The 23,900-nt window shown below is 36.8% G+C and overlaps 2 protein-coding genes across 5 annotated transcripts; one reads left to right on the top strand and one right to left on the bottom strand.

Moving 5' to 3' along the window:
* Nucleotides 1-485: 485 nt before the first annotated feature.
* LOC112569814 (zinc finger protein 236-like) lies at nucleotides 486-8,642 on the bottom strand. Of its 3 annotated transcripts, none has more exons than XM_025247805.1 (9): nucleotides 8,506-8,642; nucleotides 6,930-7,197; nucleotides 6,092-6,377; nucleotides 5,592-5,739; nucleotides 5,197-5,378; nucleotides 4,161-4,244; nucleotides 3,565-3,816; nucleotides 2,760-2,873; nucleotides 486-2,317 (listed from the first exon to the last, which is right to left on the bottom strand). In XM_025247805.1, exons 2-9 carry the CDS (start codon nucleotides 7,149-7,151, stop codon nucleotides 1,938-1,940), a joined length of 1,668 nt encoding a protein of 555 aa, XP_025103590.1. In that variant the 5' UTR covers nucleotides 7,152-7,197; nucleotides 8,506-8,642; the 3' UTR covers nucleotides 486-1,937. The 3 variants fall into 3 exon arrangements, with proteins under 3 accessions (XP_025103590.1, XP_025103589.1, XP_025103591.1); XM_025247804.1 differs by lacking the exon at nucleotides 8,506-8,642 and adding an exon at nucleotides 7,899-8,030; XM_025247806.1 differs by lacking the exon at nucleotides 8,506-8,642 and adding an exon at nucleotides 7,629-7,880.
* Nucleotides 8,438-22,802, top strand: LOC112569812 (exportin-1-like). Of its 2 annotated transcripts, none has more exons than XM_025247802.1 (24): nucleotides 8,438-8,579; nucleotides 9,646-9,803; nucleotides 10,825-10,999; nucleotides 11,481-11,587; nucleotides 12,041-12,156; nucleotides 12,544-12,658; nucleotides 12,795-12,914; nucleotides 13,066-13,120; nucleotides 13,429-13,505; nucleotides 13,842-14,000; nucleotides 14,273-14,473; nucleotides 14,744-14,882; nucleotides 15,071-15,174; nucleotides 15,411-15,488; nucleotides 15,629-15,785; nucleotides 16,281-16,444; nucleotides 16,572-16,811; nucleotides 17,306-17,614; nucleotides 17,781-17,852; nucleotides 17,978-18,053; nucleotides 18,198-18,425; nucleotides 18,719-18,881; nucleotides 18,975-19,071; nucleotides 19,316-22,802. In XM_025247802.1, the coding sequence occupies exons 2-24, from the start codon at nucleotides 9,693-9,695 to the stop codon at nucleotides 19,460-19,462; spliced, it is 3,210 nt and encodes a 1,069-aa protein (XP_025103587.1). In that variant the 5' UTR covers nucleotides 8,438-8,579; nucleotides 9,646-9,692; the 3' UTR covers nucleotides 19,463-22,802. The 2 variants fall into 2 exon arrangements, with proteins under 2 accessions (XP_025103587.1, XP_025103585.1); XM_025247800.1 differs by lacking the exon at nucleotides 8,438-8,579 and adding an exon at nucleotides 8,697-8,827 and having other exon boundaries at nucleotides 19,316-19,462.
* Nucleotides 22,803-23,900: the final 1,098 nt, after the last annotated feature.

Below are 23,900 nucleotides of genomic sequence, written 5' to 3'. Positions count from 1 at the left end.
CAATACAGCTCCCTCGATTTCAAAAATATAACCTCCAATCTTGCCCACTATAAAATGCCACTTTATAACTTGACATTATTTTATTGCTTTAGGAATGCCTAAAAACATGATTACAAATTTATATCATTGTACTTGATTATGACAAAAGGTGAAAGAGCAATGCCTTCTTTCCCTTTCGCCATCACTGTGGGTTGCGAGCGGCTTTTTGTTTTTGCTGTTTAGTCAAGAAATATCTATTTTAAGTCTGAAGCTAAAATTTTCTATTTAGAGGATGTCCTTTGTTGTTTTTGATGAAAATGGAGAGATGGAATTATCCAAACCATGAAACCACTAGTTGTGACTAAGAAATGCAAGGTGAACTTTTGTTTATGACCCCTATTACCCCGTTTAATATCTCAGAGCATTATCACATGTCAAAGAGCATTGTTCTCATTTTTATTCTGGTTGCATTTTTTGGAATTTATGATATCTGAATTTTTTTAAACATGTTTTGTCATGTTTAGTGTGTCATCAGAATTTTCAGAAGCATCTTTTCTGTGTAGCACCACTGTGTACAGTAGGTGAATTAAAAAAAAAGTTACTAAAAGAACAAAATTTGACAAATTATTAGAAATGCTTTAGTTTAAGGCCATAGATATTTCCCCTGATGCTACTACATCAACAGTTTACTTTGGTAATTATACAAAATATACCAAAACAAAAACATGATTCATTCTTATAGATTTAATTTCTTTCAATTTTCATACCTTGAAAGATTAGTCACTTTTCTTTCATTTCCTATCAGCAAGATTACATTTATTGTTACTTTGCATTTACAAAGAAATTTGATACATCCACTATCAAAGCAATGATGACAATCAACAAAGCATCTTGGGACAGCAATATCTATAGCAAATATGAATAAACTTTTATAAAAAGTTTGATATTCTATAGATAATTGAATGCATTTTAGTTGTTTTATGTTGAAAATGTATTATCTAAACGCATAATTTTTTTTCTTTTGTAATGTTTATAATCTAGCAGACCACACTGAAAATTATTAATCATAATTCAAAGACATTTCAATTTCAGTGCTTTAAATTTTCTTTCTGTTTTATACATGTTTATTCGTTTTCCTTCAGTTTGGTATACAAGAAGCATGCTTTGGCAAATATAGTTGCATCAGCGAGTTCTTGTAACACAACCCAGAACAAAGTAGCAGAGCACCTTGAGCATGCCCAACCCCCCAAAAAAAGTTACTGGCATACAAGATAAATGTTGACACCTCAGAAACTGTCCAAACTGATATTTTTTTCTTTAAAAACTGATCTGGTTGCATGGACAAATGCTATACCACGTATGCAAGAATTTCAAAGCATAAGCTTTGGATTTGAATACATACAAAATTTACAAAACTAACCTAAATTTAAATCAAACACTGAGTACTTCTGTGGTGGCTATTATCAATTCCAAGACTGCATGCACCTGATATAGGAAACAGCTGTCAGTACAAATAATCTATTTATTCCAGATAACCATGAGCAAGTTCTTTTCTGTGACATGTACAAAGAAGATAATAAAATACAATTGTCCAACAGTGGTTTGTTTCAGGAAAATCTGCCAGTAGGTTGTGGTGCTCATAACTCTGTTTACTATTTGTTGTAGCTGCCTTGTCCAGATATAGCACCACAAAATTGTTTATGTAGTAGACTGCATTGATCTTCCTTGACAAGCTTTGAGCAGCAACAACACAATCTTTATTCAACTCTCTCAAGAAGACAGTAAATGAAGCTAACCACCACTACCCCCCAATCCCACCCAAGGCACCATGCTGAGTGAATGGGAAGTATCAAGAATAGTCAATGCCAAGGAATCTATTCTTTGAATTCAATACTGACTGTTCCTCAGGAACATTAAAAGAAGCCAAGAATTTTGCTTATCTTCCCAGAAACAGAAAGTCATGTTTTATCTGTGGAGTCTGGTTCTTCGTCAGATTCCATCATTGGGTCCATATGAATATTATCGCTGGAATGAGGACTGGAAGATGACCCTACTCCAGCCTCCATTTCTTGTACCATGGACTGACTGTCATGCCGACCATGTGACGGTGTCTCCAAAGAAGAGTAAACCAAATCTTGGTCATCTGATGTGGTTATCTCCTCATGATGCAACACGGGGTGCAGAAGGTGTGTATGATCATAGCTGCTGGTGTCCACATGAGACGCTGAGGGATCATCATCATTGTATGAGGAGGGGATGGAGGCCATCTCAGCTGGCTGGGATAAAACAACAACACTGCTGCCTAGCTGGTTGGCAATCCTGTCATCACCCAGTACTTCTGTAAAACAGTCCACATCTAAGATTATTTTTTAAAAAAGGATGAAAATGCAACATGTGCTTATGCACAGGCATGTTAGACACACACAAAAGGCTTTATAATAGAAAATATAATAGTAACACAATGATTGCAAGTTGAGAGCAATATGTAGTGTTTATATTAATGACTTTATGACAGGGGACACAACACAATGACGACAGCAAAGAACAGGTGTTCCCAAAGGAAGCATTTCACAAAAGAGATTTATCAGATAGTCAAAAAGCAAGTCTCTCAGTAGCGTACACTGTAGGAGACATACAGTACTTGGATCTAAACAGCAGATACATTGCTAATTTTTTTTAAAACTCAGCATAACCTATTACAAAATCACTGACATTACAGCCTGCAGATATAAAAGGTAATGCCTAAGAAATATACTTTTTTAAATTCTTTCTTTCAATACCTTCTGCTCCAAGAATATCATGAGTCATCTCAACTGCTGCTGGCTGAGTAGTTACAGTAATAACCTGATCTGCAAGGCCTTGAGGAAACATGATGGATTCAGCATTGTGGAGATCTGATGCAAAACAAAACAAAACCAAAAAAAACCAAAACAACAAATGTATTAGTAATGTCTTAATTTTTTGAACTGACTAGTACAAAACAGGTCTTCTCTACATTGTTTTACTGTTGTTAACCACACCATTTTCCCCAACTTTTCTGCTCTAATCCGGATGCCGTTTGACCAAAATTTCTGAATATTTAAGGTTTTTCAAAGTGTTGCCCCTTTTCTCAAATGATCAACAAAATAAAAATTAAAAAAAAAAGGTGATTTTCCTCATCTTCATTTTTTACTATTTGCCTTAGATGTCCCTGAATGCAGTTTTCCAGATTACAACTCATTTATTGCATGTAGTCATATACTACACAATATCACATATTCCGGAATAGTGGGATTTGCCACTATTATGAGGACATTAAGCCAACCTTTTAACAAAACTCAAGGGAGTGGTTAGAGCACTGGCGTCTGAACTGAGAGTGGCCTGGTTCAATTTCCGATTCCCCCCAGTCAACCCAGCTGGTGGAAAGGAGTACCTGAGTCCATAGGGATTGGGGAAGGTAGGGCAGCTAGGGAGAGTAGATGGGCACTGCCCTCACGAAACTGGCCCCAAGAAAAGTTCTATCACCTCAGCCCCCAATGACCTGAAAATGTCAAGCGATGAATTTTAGCCTTTTCTTTAAAACCCTAATCATCAAATAAACCTCACCTTGGTACTGAACATTGTCATCATTAGAATCACACAACACCAAAACATCAGGGGGTGCATCAACTTTGGCTGCCAATCTCTCTTTGTCTTCACTACCTGGGACAGATGCAACAGCATTATCCAAGTTGCTGGTGCTACTGTTTTGACTGGACTGTTTTGTATCCTCAAGTTTGTGACCCTCCATATGCACATTGCGACTGCCACTCTGTGAGAATCCTTTCCCACAAATGCTACAAGTGAATGGCTTAATACCTGCAACAAAAGATTACTGCTACACCGAAACTGTCTTAAACATGTTCAGGATTTGACCAAGTTATTCTGGCAAACAGCAGATAATTACTTATGCAACATTTTCTTAGCTAGCATTGAACATCTTTCTGTATTACAATATTGTTTGCCATTGTGTGATTGTCTGAGAATCTGTGCATCTTTGCAAGAGAAGGAGTTCTTTAGCTCTTTTCAGACAGAATATCTCTAAATCTCTTAACCTTTTCATAATTTCTGACAGCTAACTTCATCACTGATAACTTTTTGTTCTGCAGTATAACTCTTAAAATAATAATTAAAAAAAATTTTTTTTGTTTTTTGCAACATACCTAAATGCATGAGTGTGTGCTTATGGAGACTAGAGTATTCTGCAAATGAACGCCCACAATATTCGCATCTGTATGGCCTTTCACCTGAAAATACACATATGCATTAAAACATGTCCTAAGCCATTAAAATCTAGGGAAAACAAAAAAACTGCAATCTGGTGATAGGTGTACAGCCAGCTAGGCATCAGCATCCATCTGGCAGTTCTGCATGTGGCTTTAGGTATCTAAGCTGAAAACCTTTCTGCCTTACTTATTTTTAAAGGACAAGACAAGCACTCAGCAAAAATCGCTGGAAATAGAGCATAAAATATCATAAAAACATATTCTGGTGCTATTTTATGATGAAGAGGCACAAGAAATATTAATTAATGTTTTTCACACCTATCAGCAGGCAGTTGTAACTATAAAATTTTTTAAAAAAATTGCAATGCTGAAAATTAAACATCTATCAAATAAAAAAAATGACTGAAGTTGATCTTAGACAAACACACATTTGTAATGTTTTATTAACAACAATACACATTGAAAAATTAACTCAAATGAACCCACTTCTAACAGAGAATCAGTAATAATACAATGTAGACTGCAATGACTGCGATTGCTGCCCATTAAATCTTATCTGGAGAAGATTTACTTACCAGACTGTCAAACAAATTTGGTCTGGACCTTTAAATTATTTTTTTTAACTTTAGTGGAAACTTCTATATAAAGTTCGAATTTGTAGGGGTGAACTCCAAAATTAGCCATTTTATTTTCTGGGCAAAAATTGCTTCTTGAAGACAACCTCAGCGATGTTTTTTAGACTCAAAGACATGCATAGATTTGCTGAAATGAGCCACACTCACTGTTACAAATATTACTTGCATGCAACAAAACTCTCCATGAGAGTAATTTTTTTCTTTTCTAGTATCAAGTGAGAATGATGTGTGAAGGCTTATGTCATGAAAATTAAGCATAATTATGGACTCATATTCTAGAAAACATAATTAGTAGAAGGTTGTAGATTGCATATGTTTATTCTAGTAGTTTACTCTACCTGTGTGCAGTCTGCTGTGGTTTTTAAGATTTCCAGCTGTAGTGAATGACTTGCCACAATCTTCTACAGGGCAAACGAATGGTCGCTCGCCTGTGTGAGTTCTCATGTGAACCTGAAGTCTTTGAGCTGTCAAAAAGCGCTTTCCACATCCTTCTGTCTCACAGGCAAAGCGACGGTCATTCCTGTTTAGGAAAAGCAATTAAATTATGGATAATTCACACAGAAATGAATTTTTTAAAAACAACTTACAATAAGATTCCTTTCCAAGTATACTCCTTTGTCTATGTATATGCATGCATGTGCACACACATATACTGTACCAGTCTTTATAAGTAATGCACACATGCACCTATCCACTCACCAACCCTTACAAAACAAGAAAATAACTTTCTTACGTATGAGTCAGCTGATGATATTTGAGGTGAGCTGGCCATGCAAATCTCCGTCCACACCCCTTGTAAGAGCAGGCAAACAACTTGGGTTCATTAGGCCGTGGTTCAATGATCGCAATTCTCTTCCTTTCTTTCTGATTCCCCTGTGAACCTAAACAAAGTTGCATGTTTACAGTCAGCATTTTTGGAAGCTCCAATGCAAAAGGGTTAAAAAGAAAAATTCACTTTTGCCTTCTTTTCCTTCACAACTAATTTGACTTTGCACCTTATTATGGGAATAACATAAAAACCAATTAGTTGAACCTATTTCACAAAGCTGTATAATGACCACAAAAATACTAACATTCCATGCAGGTCAGCTTCACTAAATTACACTGTAGTTTTGGATAAGGCTTTCATCTTTGTACCAATTGGAAAATAAACCGTCATATCCTACAGTATGTTGTTAGTAGCATGTATTTTGTTAAAAATATTTTTAAACACTCTAAGCGGTGGTAAACTACCTTCATGGTGTCTTCTGGCCAAGCATTTTTCTGCAGGATTTATCTGGCCTTTCTCATCTCCATTGGCTTCTTTCCCTTTCTTGCTTTCCACTTTTTGATTTTCTTCCATCAGCTGTTTGGCAATTTCATGCTGTGTGTCTGATATAAGATTGGCCTGAGCCAGAGTGTGAATGTTCCAAGGATAAGTGACAGGCAGGTTGGAACATGGATCCAACAAAACACTGGCTTCAACTGTGCCTTTTTGTATGTTGGTTGTCAAAACCAACACTGGTGCAGACATAGGGGACTAAAAATAAAGCACAACTTGAGAAAAGGGTCAATGTAACAAAAAAAAAAAGCAACCCTAAGCACAACAGATTATCTGAATTTAGTATGAACATTAGAAGAGAGCACAGACTTCATGTCTTATGCATCTTCACTGCCACCTAGAGTTGTTCCTACTCCAGAAGTGCTCTTTCATTCAACACTTCATTCACCACTGACAACAAACTAAAAGTCTGAACAGAGACACTGACTTGTTTAAACTAAAGTTGGTAACTAACATAAAACAGAGAAGGGGGCCCCCAGATTACTCAAAATGACGGGCTTAAAAAAGAGGGTTGAAGATTTTCCCATTCTAAATTTTTTTTATCCGTCTATGAAAAGATTTTTTTTAAGCTGATGACAACTCTTTGGTCCATTGAATTTGTTAACAAGTTTGAATGAGGTAATCCCTTCACACACTAAAAAACTGAAACATTCCCCATATACTACATTTAAAGCAACCAGTTTAGCAGAATTAGATCTGATGTCACACATAAAACTATCACATATTATCTAGTATCTGAAGAACACAGACCTGCATAATACAGTTTTCTGCCTGTGGCCGGCTAAAATTACTGTCTGCTTCAGCCGCTATCTTGCTGGGTGCTGGAGAAGAAAGAGACTGCATCATTCTTGCCTGGTTTTCATCTGAATGATTTTGTCCGTTCAGTGATTGCTCCATTTTTCCTGTTTCCTGGACACTATGATGCTTTTGCATTTCCCCAATGCTTGTCTCAGATGCAAGGATGTTGTCCATATCACAAACGCAGACTCATAAACCAGATCTATCACCAGCAGTCTTTCTACAGAAAGATATGTTGACATGAAAGGTTTTTGATGTATGCCACATTTTGAAGACCCACACAAGGAATCCTCACGCATTCTTCTATATTGTGTGTACATTTGTGCAGCAATCAGTTTCATTGCTTTCAAATGCTTCATGTCATTTGATGCAAAATTATGTTAATATCATTTCTGCTGTGCCGTTGGTCAGTTTAAGACAACTGTCATTATTATTATAAGGGAATTAATTTGGTAAATGCTTAAATCAAGTTTTAAATTATAAATGTCATATTCGACACTTACAAATTTTACTCAAATCTTGCACTTTCTTACATGAGTCCTTTACTGTGTAATACATAAATGCTGCCATAAAACTTAAAAATTTTAAATCACCCACACACACACATGCATGACCACTCTCACACACACACGCGGAGACGCGAAGTCGTACATTCTGCTCTTCTAATCTGATCGAAACCCGACGACTGACATCTAAGAACGCAGCAAAGGGTTGAAGGTACCCGTAGTAAGTTGTAATACTACGGTTCGAGTGGTAGTACGCATGCCACCCAAGACGTAATGGTCTATGACGCCAACACGCAATGAAGCACTTTTTTAAAAAAAAGACCTCTCATTACTATTTTAGCAAATATCCAGTTATCACATTAATCAAAACAGAAAGAAAGGTGTACGCATTAGGACTAATAGAAGACAAACTAACCATGCATAATTCTTATTGAAAAAAAAATCTCTGAGACGTCGAAAAGCATAAACCATTTTCATCATGTGATAAATACTCCTCAACGCGCTCTTTCAAGGTAAAAGTAATTGAGGTATTATTAGTAACAAGTACATGTAGCAAGCCAAACTCACATCAGTGGATGCTTTTTATTGGCTAAAAGTGCAAAAATTTCCAGTGGCGATTGGTCCTATATCTCATAAAATCCAGCAACAGATATAGCTTGTTACCATTAAAAGTCCTAAAACACTGTTGAATATAACCATTTTTATTATAATATATCGCTTATACAAAGTTTTTAATGGTAAAATGCGTTTGAAAACAGTTTATTTGCGGCTGTTAAGTAAACCAATCAAAATGTATGTTACAAACATATGGAAAATGCCGAACGTATCCGGAAATAAAGCAGGACAGTATACTGAATATCAAGTTTTTAAAAAGACCTATAATAGATTTATAAATTTAACTTCTTTTCTATAATTCTGAATATTAGATAAAAGTCTTATTACTTACTAAAAGTTTGCTAAAAATTTTCGGAAGACAATTTTCCGGTTATGTCCGAAATTTTGCGGACATGGCGAACACTTACCAGTTTCAACCGGTTTGTAACTTTGGGTGTTTTCTTCACAATTTGTCTAGCCATCAACGGATCAGGACGGCGCGGTAAGAAAGTACAAATTCTTCTGTTATTGGGTGCAAAGATTTCAATTTTGCTTGAATTCATAGAAAAGAAATCTGCATTATTTGTCATGTGCGCGAACAACAGGAGGCCGCCATGTTGACTCGAATATAAACAACGGAAGTAAAAGTAGCGTCCTACGGGACATACGTCTGATACCACCGCATGGTCGTGATGTGTAACTGACGTTGATGACAATCAGAAAAATACATAACTTGGCTTTTTCCTTCTTGTAAGTTTAAATTGAATGCCAAAGTCTTTTTTCCATAATGCCCCAGACCATATCCTAATCCACCAAAAAATTCTATCGGTGGATAAATATTTAGATGCTGGGGAAAAAAGTCTTCTTTTTTCAAACATGTGCTGTCTGTAATGCGCTTTTAAAAATACAAATTTAAAGGGAACTTTTACGTGATCATGATGTCTTTATAACGCACAAGAGTGTATCACACTCTTAACCGATTCTTCTTTATGACTGGGGATTTTAATCGGTCGTCATTATGTCGGTTCGCTTTTGATTTGGCGGGCTATGTTGAGACTCCGCAGTAAAGTCTCGGACGTACGGTCGGCTCTGTAAAAGAAACGGAGATATCCGTTCTCGACATAATTAGTGATGAACTTAATCTAAGTATGAATCTTATGAAACTGGATCTTTTTGTTTTGTTTACGTCAGTAGTGAAAGTGTCGTTTGATATTTGTTATACTTTGTTTGACAAACTTTTGAGTGATCTTATGGTGTTTAAGGAATGTGCAGCATGTGTATCCTGTTATGTAAGAGAGGTTGTGGGGGGGAGCTGAAAATAGTCGATTACAAGCATTCTGTTTGGTCTATTGCTTATCGAGTATTCTCTATAGCTGGGAAAGAGCAAAATAGTGTCATTTGGCGGACTGCAGTTATTGATCAGTGGGAGGCAGAGATGTACTACATTCACATATTTGATTTGCATTTCTGCTTTTTGGCACATGAAGAGTTTTGCTTTTTCTTATATATTTGGTATTGTCCTTACCATTTCGTCACCTTTCTCATAGTATATCCTGTATATCTTTTAGATTGAATAAACTAGTAGAGCTTCACAAGTCTACATGCTCCAGAAAAGATGACATTGCTGGCAGAACAAGCAGCAAAGCTTCTGGACTTTGGGCAGAAGTTGGATATCCAGCTTCTTGACAGTGTTGTGGCTTGCATGTATGCAGCTGAAGGTGAACAGGTAGGTGTACGGGTGGTTTCTTTGGAAGACATTGCCTTAAATAACACAGAAACCTGTTCTTCAAATGGTTCCTTAGGAAATTTGTTTTGTTTTTGTGTTCTTGCTTAATCTGTTTGGAATTTTCATTTTCTACCATGCTGTCACAATATTGCACTTCTCATCGGATAATTTGACTAATTGGTACAGGGTTTGCAGAGTCCTTACGAGTCCTTGCATAGAGAATTTTCGCCTCAAAAGTCCTTATATTGCCCATGCGGTCCTTACAATTCCTCACACACATCCTTACATTTTCTCTGTGACCCTTACAAGTCCTTATATCGATAAAATATTACCACATATTTATTTTTCATGCCTCTTATAAATCCACAGATTTATTTCTGGAGTCAACTTGGGTGCAAAATACAGACGATTCTTTGCCTCACCACTATTTTAATCACACAACTGCCAGGTCTCGTTCACGATGAGAACTTACAATTTGCAAGATTTTAGTCTTGGTGGATGACCACATTTCTTTATCTCTTGACAATGCAAAAAATGCCTGGAAAGTCGGCTGTTATGCTTGACAGTTTCAACTCATTGCATCTTTGGTTTAGCATTAGGATCACACTCTTTTCATTCTTCTTCTGATCCTCCAAGCCTTTGCATTCCTTGTTGTCACCTTAGTTAACAAAAATGTTTGGTCTACACATCTGTACTACACTAGTTGCCCCTCCGTATTTGCTAAAAACACACTCTTCTTTCAAAAGGTCTCTAGAAACTTTCTTGAACCAGAGCCTTGATCTTCTAGTACTGTGCATAGCTCTATTTCTCTTTGCAACAACCACTATGAGAGCACTTGTATAAATTAAGGTTATCTTCTCACTTCTGTGGCAGCTGATGTCTAGCAACTCAGATCACAGAAGACCAGAGTAACTTTGTAATGTTTGCAGTGTGTTAAATAGTGTTGTGTCTCAGTTTCCATTGAAAACTTGACATTTATGGAGCCTTGTGGGCTTTACCCATTTTGATTATCATATTGCAGCAACGAATTGCCCAAGAAGTGCTGACACGGCTAAAAGAACATCCAGATTCATGGACAAGAGTGGACACAATATTAGAGTTTTCTGCAAACCAACAAACAAAGTATTATGCATTACAAATATTAGAAAATGTGATAAAAACCAGATGGAAGGTGTTACCACGGGCTCAGTGTGAAGGTAAGTTTTGTTTTTAATCTTCCTTATCTAGTTAATGTAGATTGAATGTGGGAATAAATTATGTTTAGTGTGCCGGCAGATGGTTTTTGGGGTAAGAGAGTGTACATTTTTTCCACCAGCAATTTAGAGTATTATTAGAATAAAAAAAGGGATGATTATATAAAAATATTTTGGTGTGGCATACTAAAAGAATAAGGGGAGTTTTCCTCAGAAAATGTTATCCTTAATTATTTACTAGTTTTACGGTTTTTTTGTGAAAGTTTGCAGCATGTTGCAAACTATTCCATAAATGCAATACTCTTTATTTACTTGCTGCCTGACCAGCCAGTTTTTATATTATGGCTTTGTTGATTGGAGGCTGTAGACAAACTTCTCCACAAGATGACATGTATGGTGTGGTGTTTTCACTTTGTTTAGAACTGAATTATAAAATAGAGTAGATCTGAAACAATTGTATGCAGTGCGCTTTTTCTTTTATTAGGTATCAAGAAATATATCGTTGGCTTGATCATAAAGACCTCGTCAGATCCTCAGCTACTAGAGAAAGAGAAGGTCTATGTTGGAAAACTGAACATGATACTTGTACAGGTAAGGTGTTACGCAAACCCTTAAAAATCCAGCTAAAAGAGTTCCTTTCCGCTATTTTCTTTTTTATAGAAATTCCCATCTAAGTGCACAGCATCTAGTGAAGATTCATAAAGTCTCTTAGATAGTCTATCAGTGTGCGATAAACAAGTTGTAAAGTATTAAGGCTTCATTATAAATATATACATAAATAATACGTAAGGTATAACATGTACGCTAGGCTTGGATGCTGTGTAGAAAATGGAAGTCACTCCATCTGCCATAGTTATGTCTTTAGCCAGTTACTGCTTTTTGTAAACTGCTGTGGGCAACATAATTTAGACCCTAGTCTTTCAATGCAGGCTAAATATACTATGTGATTTGCATAACCCCGCTTTAAAAAGTACACATTAGTTAGTGGTTAATATGAATGTTAAAACTAATATTTACATTGGAATTTTCAATTTCTTGTTTCAGATTTTAAAATATGAATGGCCGAAAAATTGGCCAACATTCATTAGTGACATAGTTGGTGCCAGCAAGACAAACGAATCCTTGTGTCAGAACAACATGATTATTCTAAAACTTTTGAGGTGATGCACCTTCCTAAAAATATTTTTTGCAAGAATAGAGAAAGGAAATTGTTTAAAAGAAAGTGTTTGGAAAACATAGTTAAGATAACATTTTATTTATCGCAGAGGGCAGTTTAAATGTGTAAATTTAAGTGGTGGGCGGCTCTGTGCACATGCAGAGTTGGTAAGAATAAATCTGTCATTATTTAATAGGAAAAAAATTGTGGTATCAAAACTTTAAAGGTGGAACTCGTGAGTGTAATTCTGTCTGACGTTGACCTGAGTGTTAGGATGGTGGGTAAAAGTTACTGTTATGTTTATGTTAGTAAATGTTATTGCTGTTTTTGTATTTTGTGGCCTGTTCACATTTTCATTAATATAAAACTTATAAAATGCTGTTTATTCCAGCGAGGAAGTGTTTGATTTCTCAGGAGGCCAGATGACTCAGGCTAAGGCTAAACATTTGAAAGACACAATGTGCAGCGAGTTCTCACAGATCTTTCAGCTCTGCCAGTTTGTTATGGTAAGATTATTTTCTGATTGCTGTATGTATATTACACTGTTTATAAATGATCTTGTGGCAAAAATACACTCAGCTGCGTGGATATAATGCTAATGGCTGTGTTTTAAATCTTTTTTTGCTTTTCTTCATTTTATAGGATAACTCGCAGAATGCACCATTGGTGGGGGCCACATTAGAAACGCTCCTTCGATTTCTTAACTGGATTCCACTAGGTTACATCTTTGAGACCAAGCTGATCACCACTCTTATCTATAAGGTATTTTGTATTTTTCTAGTTGTTTTAAAATGGGTTTAGGCGTGGGCTACTTTTTTCGTGGCTTAAGTAATTTGATAATATATTGTAATGCACGATTGAATTTTATTCTTGTGAATGAGTGGATTTTTTTTTTTTTTTTTTTTTTCCCCAGTTTTTGAATGTACCCATGTTTCGAAACGTCACCATGAAGTGCTTAACAGAAATTGGTAAGGGTGCTTTTTTATTTATTTTACTTATATATATTGCAATAATTTCAGATTCAAAAGGTTTCTACTTTAATTTTGAAAGATGGCTAAAAAATGAGAAATCATAAAATGCTATTGATAACATTTTTATTTAACTAACATGGAATCTTTATTTTGGAAAAAACACACAAAACCAAATGTTGCTTTTTCACGCGGTGTTTAACTGTAGTTTTTACTAAGTTCAACAGGCAGTGACTACAAGAAATATTAGTCATCTGCTAGAACCATGGTGCTAGACATAAATTAGAGCCTTTGTTTTCTTTGTTCAGCTGGAGTACAGGCCTCTCAGATATATGACGAGCAGTTTCTGCAGTTGTTCACACTTACCATGAATCAGCTTAAACAGGTAGGATAAAAATACAAAGTCTTGTTAGTCTTCCTATTCTGTTTATTCCTATATTTGTCTTGCGATCGTTTTTTTCCGTTTAAAATGATATAATTACCGAAGCGTCAACGCCTAAATACACAATTGTTTTGGTTATTTGGTTTGTTTGTGCTTTTCAGTTAATTCAAATAGACTTTGTGATTTGGTTGTCTGATTATACTATTGTTAGAGGCTAATATTATTGATTATGTGATAAAACTATTGTTACAGGTTAATCTTGTGCCATGTCTTTTGGTATGAGCAGCATACAAATACTTGTGCAGATACAACCATATTTGACCTTTATTTCAACAACAGATGCTGCCCGTGGAGACAAACATTAGAGAAGCTTATCAGCGTGGAACAGATGATGAGCAAAATTTCATTCAGAATCTTAGTTTGTTTTTGTGCACCTATCTGAAGGAACACGCCCAGCTTGTAGAGAAGAAGTTGGATCAGCATCCCAACCTCATGACTGTGAGTATCTTATGTTGCTATACCATTCCTTTCTGATCATAAATGTTGAAAGGTTCGGGCATCAACAATTTTATGTATTTCTGATGCATGTCAGAAAATGGACCATGAAGGTATGTATCTCAAATGCGGGAAAGTTTGTCGGGATGACTTTTGAAGTACCTGTCCTGTTATAAACATTTTTAAGTTATAGTGTTTATCACTCCTGTAACTACTTTTTTGTATGTAGTGTCAGGGTTTACAATTTTTTTTCATGTATGTATTCAATCTTTTAGGCTCTACATTACCTGATTCTAGTCTCAGAGGTTGAAGAAGTTGAAATCTTCAAGATTTGCCTTGAGTATTGGAGTGCTCTTGCAGCTGAATTATACCGCGAGTCTCCCTTCTCCACCAGCTCATCGCCACTTATCCTTGGTTCCAAACCACTTCAGGAGATGCCAGCCCGCAGGCAGCTTTACAATCCAGTCTTGTCCAAGGTCAGTGGCTAAAATGGAAAATCTATTCATTGAATGTATTTTAGCTAGACTTTATTACCTTTTCATAACTGGTTTTGTTTATCCTTTGCTTTAACACCTTCCTGATCCGCACATAATGTTTAATGTTTGTCAAGACAGTTTTTTCCCCAAAAAAACTTGTTTCTCTTATCTTTTATACTATTTTGGATTACTAACCAGTCATGGCCTGTGTTATGTGTTTTAAAAAAACGATGCCTTTTATTAAAATAAATGTGTTAATCAACTCTGCAGGTGCGGCACGTTATGATTTCACGAATGGCTAAACCAGAGGAGGTGCTAGTTGTAGAGAACGAGCAAGGAGAGGTTGTACGCGAATTTATGAAAGATACAGACTCCATTAACCTATACAAAAACATGCGTGAAACACTTGGTAAGGGTTTTAGATGTTCTTGTATGATAATGTGTTCATACGCAGCATTCTTGTTGGTGATTGCTTGGACTTTTTCCAATTTAAAAGAAAATGTGATATCTTTAGTTGTAAAGAACATTTAGTTTTGGACAGAATTATTTTTTGTTGAAGATATTTTAGATATGTAATGCCCATTATTATTATTACAGTTTACCTAACTCATTTGGACTACACCGACACAGAAAACATCATGACAGAAAAGCTTCATAACCAGGTTAACGGAACAGAGTGGTCGTGGAAAAATCTCAACACTGTAAGTACGAAGCCTTAAGGAAGTTCTTGGCCAAAAATCTTACCAGTTAACTGTCCCTTTTTTTTTAAAAAAAAAAATTGAGATTTTTAAATTCTTCATTTCCCTGCCCACTCCCCCCAGCCCCTATTATTATTATTAACTTGAGCACTTGATTTTATCTCTGATAGGGATGCATAGAGATAACAACTGACTGCTTTTCTTATGTTGAATTTCCCTCCCCCCCTTTTTTTTTTCAGCTATGCTGGGCAATTGGTTCTATCAGTGGTGCCATGCATGAAGATGATGAGAAGCGGTTTCTGGTCACTGTCATTAAGGTTTGATACTAAAACATACACTTGATTTTACAAGATCATGGAATTTAAGCAATTTGGACTCTCTTTTACAAATTATATCAAGATTGTGTATATATATATATTTGTGTGTACTTACTTTTCTGTTTCATTTTCCCCCTCAGGACTTGCTTGGTCTGTGTGAGCAGAAGCGTGGCAAGGATAACAAAGCCATTATTGCATCAAACATCATGTATGTTGTTGGCCAGTATCCTCGTTTCCTTCGTGCTCATTGGCGATTCCTGAAAACTGTTGTCAACAAGCTCTTTGAATTTATGCATGGTAAGTTTATTTAGAACATTGTTGCCCAACCTTTTCTCGCGGCAGGCCAGAACATGGTGGTTTTCTTAGAATAATGATGTTAAAAATGAAATTATGTTGAGCAGGCAGCATGAGGCACTTTTTGGCCGGATGTGGCCTGCATGGCCATAGGTTGGGCACCCCTGGTTTAGCACTTTAAAGAGGAAGCAATTGTAAAAAAAAAAAAAACCACAATTTTGGAATCAAGCAATTTGTATGTTTATGAGGTGTGTATTTTAAGATTATATGCCAGTTCAGTCTGCTTACTTTTAAAAAAAAAAAATTAAAACATGTATTTTAGTCACTTTTAGCTTTTTTCCTTATCTAAGCATCATCTGTGTCCTTAGTATACCAGGATACTTAAAATTCAAGAGATTTAGAGCTTACACTAAGAGCTCCAGATCCTGTATTTCCATGTTTTGGATAGATTTTGTAAAGGCAGTTTTCACTTGGAAATAATCTGTTGTGTGTATGCAGAAACCCATGATGGTGTGCAAGACATGGCATGTGATACATTCATCAAAATTGCACAGAAATGCAGGCGGCACTTTGTACAAGTGCAGGTTGGAGAAGTAATGCCTTTCATTGAGGAAATTCTAAATGGCATCAACACTATAATCTGCGACCTTCAGCCACAGCAGGTAATTTAAGTACAGATAGTCCTTAAGCTTTCCAATACGATCTTTTTTCTGATTAGCACCTCCAAGTTCACACTAAATATAAACATGTTTTGCATGTGGTGGTCTTATCGGGGTTTTTTTTTTACAGGTACATACATTCTATGAGGCAGTTGGCCTGATGATCAGTGCTCAGGCAGACCAGTTGGCTCAAGAGCATTTGATTGAGCGGTACATGCTACTGCCCAATCAGGTATGGGATGGAATCATAAACCAGGCCACCCAAAATGTTGAGGTCCTCAAGGATCCAGATGCTGTCAAGCAGCTGGGCAACATCCTGAAAACAAATGTTCGAGCATGCAAAGCTTTGGGACATCCCTATGTTGTACAGGTGAGAAACAGCTAATAAAGTCTTGTTACATAATAATCGACTAAAGAAAATTGCTTAAAGTAATTTGATTTTCCACAACCTCCATTATAAATTTTCCATTTTGACCCCTTTGTGCCTCCAGCCAAATGCTTTATTGATTGCATGGAAGTATAAGTCATCTATCACTATATTGGAGACAGATTATCACCCATTTTGACATGGATTTAAACTACATGAATGTTATGTTTGAAAAACTTTTAATGTTGTAAGCCAGTCAAGAATTTCCCATGTTTTCCTCATAATTACTGGCTGCATGTAGGACCTTTTGCTGTGGATGTCTGCATTACCAGTTTTATGGCTTGGCATAAAGCACTAATTCTCCCTTCTTTTAATTAATTTGGTAAAAATTTGATATGATTTTTATTTTAACGCTTAAACAGGCAAACAGTTTCAAATTTAAAAAGACATTCTAGAACTAGAGGGATGAACCTTGGTTGTAACCATTCTTGTTGTAGCTTGGTCGTATCTATTTGGACATGCTGAATGTGTACAAAGTGATGAGTGAGAACATCTCCAGTGCCATTGCCACCAATGGAGAGAGTGTGACCAAGCAGCCTCTCATCCGCAGCATGCGCACTGTGAAGAAGGAGACACTTAAGCTCATCTCAGGTTGGGTCAGCCGCTCCAGTGACCCTCAGATGGTTGCAGAAAATTTCATTTTGCCCTTGCTGGATGCTGTGCTACTTGATTATCAGCGTAATGTGCCAGCAGCCCGTGAGCCTGAAGTCCTTAGCACCATGGCAACCATTGTCAACAGGCTTGAGGTAAGATAATGGTAGAACAGAGTAAGACATTTGCCAAAATTTGTTATTTGGAAACTTATATATATATACACTCACTTGCACACATGAATGACTACCACATTCCTTTTATTTCGTTGATTTTATTTTAAAAAAAGAGTTTGCATGCTTGTTTGTTTTTTTTTTTCAGAACCACATCACTCAGAGCATACCACAGATCTTTGATGCTGTCTTTGAGTGCACTCTTGCAATGATCAACAAGGTAATGAAAATGTGTGCTTTCCTTTGTTGTGTGATTCTAATAAAGAAAAGCTTTTCTTTTCTTTTTATTTTTTTAATGTATTTGAAGGAAAAATTATTTTACCTGTAATGATTTTATGTATGCAGGATTTTGAAGAGTATCCAGAACACAGAACCAACTTCTTCTTATTGTTGCAAGCTGTTAATTCACATTGCTTTCAAGGTAAGACATTTTCAGTGAGGCAGAACATTGTTACGGTGCATGTTCCATGTTTGTATTTTGATAGAGATAATGTACAGAATGGGTGGTACTTAAAAGCGGTGCAGTCTCTTGTCACATTTTGAACATGCTTTCTTTTGCCTGCAGCTTTGCTGAACATTCCACCTGCTCAGTTCAAGTTAGTGCTGGATTCCATTATCTGGGCCTTCAAGCATACAATGCGTAATGTGGCGGACACAGGACTAGATATTCTCTACACCTTACTGCAGAACATTGCTCAGGAGGAGGTGGCTGCACAAAGTTTCTACCAGACTTACTTTACAGATATCTTACAGCATCTGTTCTCAGTCATCACTGACAGCTCACACACAGCTGGTATGTAGCTTGAATTTTTTGTGAGGAGGAAGGGGGTGGGATTGGTGTTTTATATTGATATCTAAGGATATATCATGACCACTCTTGAAAACATGTGGTTTTAGAAATAAAAATCATAATTGGGAGGACTGGGGAAGTTAAAACCATCATTTTAGAATTTCTTGTTAGAATGTGCGCTTTTCAGTTCAGGTACAGTAGCATTCATCACATTCTATTGTCGGTGTAATTTGCTGATTTTTTTTTTTTTGTGTAACCAAAACTTAATACAAAATCATACATTGATATTTATGCAGGTCTGACAACTCAAGCAACAATCCTGGCTACCATGTTTATAGCTCTCGAATCTGGAAAGATTACAGCTCCATTAACTCCTAGCCTTCCAGCAAGTCAAAATGTTGTCTTCATCCAGGAATTTCTGCTAAATCTTCTCAAGACAGCTTTTCCTCACCTTAATGAGTAAGTCAAATTTTTCTGTCCGGATGATTTGAAAAGTCCTTGTTCATTACAAGTGAGGAAGGATGAACTAACAATGTTTTCGGTGATTTTCAGGCCTCAGATAAAAATTTTCATTGAAGGGCTATTCAGCTTTGACCAGGACTTCAATGCTTTCAAGGAACACCTCCGAGACTTTCTTGTACAGATAAGGGTGAGTGTCCTGGCTTGAACCTTTTTTAGCATTTACTGATCCTATAGTTTCAAATTCTGATTAAATGGGTTTTTTTTTTTTTGTTGTTTTGTTTTTTTAAGCGTATAGGTTTTATGTAATCTACAAGTCTTAGTGCTTATAATAAAAAATGTTCACATACATTAGTTATGCAGTCATTCTTTTAAACTGTTATTTGTCTTGCAAATGAGTGACATTTGTGTTTTTGGTTTTTTTTTTTTTTCAGGAATTTGCAGGTGAAGACATGTCGGACTTGTTCTTAGAGGAGAGAGAAATGGCTATCCGACAAGCACAGGATGAAAAACGCAAATTACAGATGGCTGTACCTGGTATTCTTGGACCACATGAAATCCCCGAGGAGATGCAAGACTGAACTATAAACATTAAAAAGGTTAAACATATGAAAAAAGGGAGCTACATGATGCTGGCCATCCCTTTGTTTCGGTTAGGGTTGGTTGGCAGGTGTTGATAAGTCACTTAAGGAGTGTCATGGATAAGTAACCACACTCAAGGTGCTTCAGTGGAGAAAAGTATTAATGACTTCAAACACAGGTGCTGTACATCGGAAACCACATCCACTCTGCTACCACTTAGCTAGGAATTATACATGTAGTGGGGCTGTAATTGCTAGAGTTAATGACCTCAGCTGAAAGTGTGTGACTTTGCTGTTTTACATGATTAGAACTGGTTTACAGAAAAGTAAAACCCATGTGTGATGTGCATTCTCAATTGTACAAGATCCATAATTCATATTAGTAGACAGTGTTCCTACAACAGCATTCTCTGTGCCATAGGTCTGTGGCCAGCTTCCAGGGAACATTAATATTTGTCCATGGTAAAGAGTAGAAGCCGGAAGACCCTTGTGCGTGTCAGGATGTGTGCCATAAGGAGAGGATTTTGCATTTGCGCTGAAGCCTGTGCAGTTTGGTGTGAGTGGTGTGGTTGTCCCTACGCTTCATGGAGCAGCTGCTGTCTTATTGATGCAACTTGACAGCCACTTGTCTCTCCTTTCCTCCCCACCTTCTAACTTTCCTTAAACATGCAGCCCATGTTGTTTTTGTGTTCTTCGTTTCACCCCACCACATGTTTGTTGGTCTTTTATTTTAAATTGGTAGTGTTCCTTTAAGATCCCTGCACCCACTGAGACAAGGAGAGGGAGGGGGCAGAAGCAACTTTTCTGGGGGTCCCAGCATTGGTTCAAAGGAGACTACCGATTCTGAGCATGTAATATGTTTGTGAACCCAGTTTTGCTTCTAGTCGTCACTGGCGTGTTTAATGAGGGCTAGGCTGTGCCACTAACTGTGCAAAAACAGTTGTGTGCGCTTCAGCAGCCTGCCAGAAAGTTCTCAAAACAAGGTGGGTAACTAACATCTAGTGCTAGATAAGCAACCACGCCAACAGTTAAAGGTGTGTATAAAGTGCATCCTTGTTTCAGATGCCATATATCTGTATTGCGCATCACACTTATTTAATTTTCCAGTTTCAGCCACGTATCAGTATTGTTTTTTTTTTTTTTCTTTTTAAAGGAGATCAATCATCTGCTGTTCTACAATCATGACTGCAACTTTTGCAAAGATGTGAGCAGGGTGATTGATAAAAAAAACATGCTGTTTTTAGGATAGGATGCAACCTTTTTCCTGTTTTTTGTTTTTTCCCTTTTGTTCAATTTTTATCTCAGAGTATTTGGGCTTCTTTAATGTGCTTAAGATCTGTAGTGATAGGACAAGCATACAATTATCCGAGCTTTCCACAACCCCTCCCCCCTTTGTTTCTGAATTGTTAATGTGTATGTGCAGCAGCATTGATAATTGTTTATATGGTGCTGTATATTGCAGTGTGTTGAAAATATTTGGTTTTGTGATGTCCTGGCTGGACAGCAACGTTTGTATTTTTTTAACTTCTTTCCATCAGATGAGTGAGTTCTTTGTGCAGAAACAAAGTTACCAGCAGTAGAATGATAAAGACATGTACTAAGATGATTGGGGCTTATTTTATTGTGTTATATAGTTTTAACACTTTAGCAGCAGATAAAATTCTTTTCCTTTAAACACACCCATTTCTTTTTTGGTCACATCTATACCATTAGAAAGCAAATTCTAGAACTTTTGGGTTGAGTGGCAATAAAACATGAAGGGCTTTCTGACATAGATATAAACAAACATGAAATCAACAGGTTAATAAATGTTTCAGTGACTTTTTCTTGGTAGGCTCTAGTACTTGGCATTTCTTGGGTAAGGGAAAATGACTTCTTTGGTTTTTCAGTCTTGAAGTTGGTATCCTGCAAATGTCAGATTAGGAAACCCTTGCTTTAGTTGTTTTGAGGAGCATTTTCAAACCCATCATTTACTTTCCTATACCTTCATGCCACACCTGTGGCTTGCTCAGGGATGCAATACAATAAGGAGCATAACCTGTACCAGTGAACATGTCAGTAACTGTTTGGATTTTTATACATGAGTTGTCAGTTGCCACTTCTGGCTTTTTTTTAAAAACTTATTATTTTGGTATCTGTTGAAATTTATACAGGTGTGTATCTAGTCAAAAGACTTGAGCTGCCACAAGCAGTGTATGTGCACCAATGGGGGTTTCCCCTCCCACTAAATCATGCAGAAACATTGAGGTTTTGTACCTAAGGCTTGCTTACTTTCTGACTGCTTAGTGTAGCTGAATTTTATTATTATAATTGTTTCAGTTGTCCCAACCCAACCTCCAGTAGTACTTTCCATCCAAGTCAAGCATTACATTCCCAGGTTTTATACGTTACAGAAATATGAAGAGCTTATATTGTCATTAACTGCTTAAAGAGCTCCCCTCCTTTTTTGGAGAAAGCTCACCGAATTGGTCGTGAAGTTTTTTTGTTTTTTTTTTAATATATATGTATGTTTGAATTTTAGCTCACTGCTTCAATGAAATCCATTTTGGTTAGCTAGTATTAGTGGTAGTTGTGGCTGATTTTCTCACAGGTGGGCAAGTAGCATCAGTACTTGGCTGTCTGCCCTTAAGAATAGGGAATGGTTTTCAGGCATCACTCTCCTGTGCTCCCACTATTCTGCAGTTGTACAAATTTTTAAGAAAAAGAAAAAAAACACTGTCGTTACCCATAATTGTCAGTCAAGTAGAAAATTTATAGCAAAAATATTTATATGCAGCAACACACGCTGAGATGGTATATTTAGATATTTTCATAGTTGAAACAATAAGATCTTGAGGAAAATAACCCAGTAGTCAGTAGCATGCTCTCTCTCAGATAATCTTGTGGTGCTGAATTAATGGCTGAGTTCATTGTTTGCCCATCTTCAGCAAGTTTTTGTGTGTAATCGTGTGAAATGATGCTCATAAAAATTTGCACATAGCAATCTGCAAAGCCTTGTTTGCTTCAAATCACAACCTTTTTTTTTTAAAAAAAAACCTTGCGTCCATTTTGTAAAGCGGCAGTAAATTGTGTTACCATGTGCGTGCATTTTCATATGTAAATACTAAAGTTATGCCATTGGTGGCTTAGTTTATACTGCCATGGAAGCTCTCAGAAATGAGTGCCAAAACAATGATGTTGGCTGATATTCGGCCCATGCAGTCGTGAGTTGTGGACTGCTTGTTGGAGTGTTGAAAGTGAAGAGTGTCTGCTGTGTGAAGGCCACTGTTTCTTTTCCTGTTTGTGAATATGATTGTAAAAGATGTAATATTTGGTAGGAAAAAAAATCACAAGACAAAAAGAGTTTATTGCATATTTTGTGGGGATGACATGAGAGTGTACTTGTGTTGCATGAGCATTATTCCTTTCTCTAAGCTATGTAAGGCCTACTTGCCCTATTCAATTTATGCATGCTTATGAGGAAATAACAAGTTCATATGAATAGATGTAGACCCAGTTTTATCATATCTACACTACACCCAGCTCCAGCAAGTAGACGAACCAATGGACTTTCATTCTTTGATGCTTGCACTTAATTTCACTTCTGATTAATTATGGATGGTTGACAAGAGTAAGGCAGTTTTTCTGGATCATGAATAATTTTCCGAGCTCAGCAATGCTAGCCAATTGCTCTGTTAGAAAAAGGTTTTTCAGCGGCCTCCTGTTTCAGAATTGAATGTAAATGTATCCTGGATCTGCTAAACGATAATCATGTTTTGGCGTCTGCTTATCTCGGTTCATTTCAGTTATAGATCATTCTGTCTGATACAACATACAAGGCATCACGAAAAACAAGCCAAAATCTTCTGTGTCATTCTCCCTCTTAATTTAAATCAACCCTTTTGATGCTTTTCTTTCGACAATGTTTTCAATAACCCTTGTCTCTACTACTACATGTACGTTCTTAGTTCGTATGCGCTTTGATCCGTAGGTTAGACATTTGAAGAAAAAAAAAAAGAAAAATGCAGGACCATACTACAAACTTTAAAATCGGCTGTGCGCATTTTGTTCCTGCATCTTTCAGAATGAACGCTAAGCACACACACTGCCCGTCTACACTACAAAGTGAGACGAACTGGTTATCTTAGCAAAGTTCACTGCGCAGACAACAAATTAAACGCGGAGAAGTAAACACCTTCAGATGCCGCGATGCACATGGATGCACCACACCCCCAAACGGTGCGCAGCAAGGGTAGTCGAGGCTGAAAGCACCCAGGGAATCGCAGTTGGCTCATACCTGTTTCAACTCGATGGCACCAGACTTGCCTCCTACGTATGTCATAAAGCCAACAACACTGCACCAGCCGCGTGCAACATGTTTATCAGTGTGCAAGTTAGCTTGCAGTTGCCCAATGAGCGACTTTCTTACCTATCGTGACCTACATCGTGAGATTGTAGT

This window comes from Pomacea canaliculata, linkage group LG8, assembly GCF_003073045.1.
Source record: "Pomacea canaliculata isolate SZHN2017 linkage group LG8, ASM307304v1, whole genome shotgun sequence".
In the NCBI taxonomy this organism is placed as follows: Eukaryota; Metazoa; Mollusca; class Gastropoda; order Architaenioglossa; family Ampullariidae; genus Pomacea; species Pomacea canaliculata.
The sequence above is the reverse complement of the archived record's forward strand: the minus strand, read 5'-3'. Positions and strand labels throughout refer to the sequence as shown.

Coding starts and splice junctions, on each gene's coding strand:
- LOC112569814 (XM_025247805.1), bottom strand. CDS start 7,151: ATGGACAACATCCTTGCATCTGAGACAAGCATTGGGGAAATGCAAAAG. Junction 5,379..5,591: donor TATCATCAGCTGACTCATAC/GTAAGAAAGTTA, acceptor TTTCCTAAACAG/GAATGACCGTCGCTTTGCCT. Junction 2,318..2,759: donor TGATATTCTTGGAGCAGAAG/GTATTGAAAGAA, acceptor ACTGTTTTACAG/AAGTACTGGGTGATGACAGG.
- LOC112569812 (XM_025247802.1), top strand. CDS start 9,693: ATGACATTGCTGGCAGAACAAGCAGCAAAGCTTCTGGACTTTGGGCAG. Junction 9,804..10,824: donor ATGCAGCTGAAGGTGAACAG/GTAGGTGTACGG, acceptor ATCATATTGCAG/CAACGAATTGCCCAAGAAGT. Junction 18,426..18,718: donor TGACAGCTCACACACAGCTG/GTATGTAGCTTG, acceptor ATATTTATGCAG/GTCTGACAACTCAAGCAACA.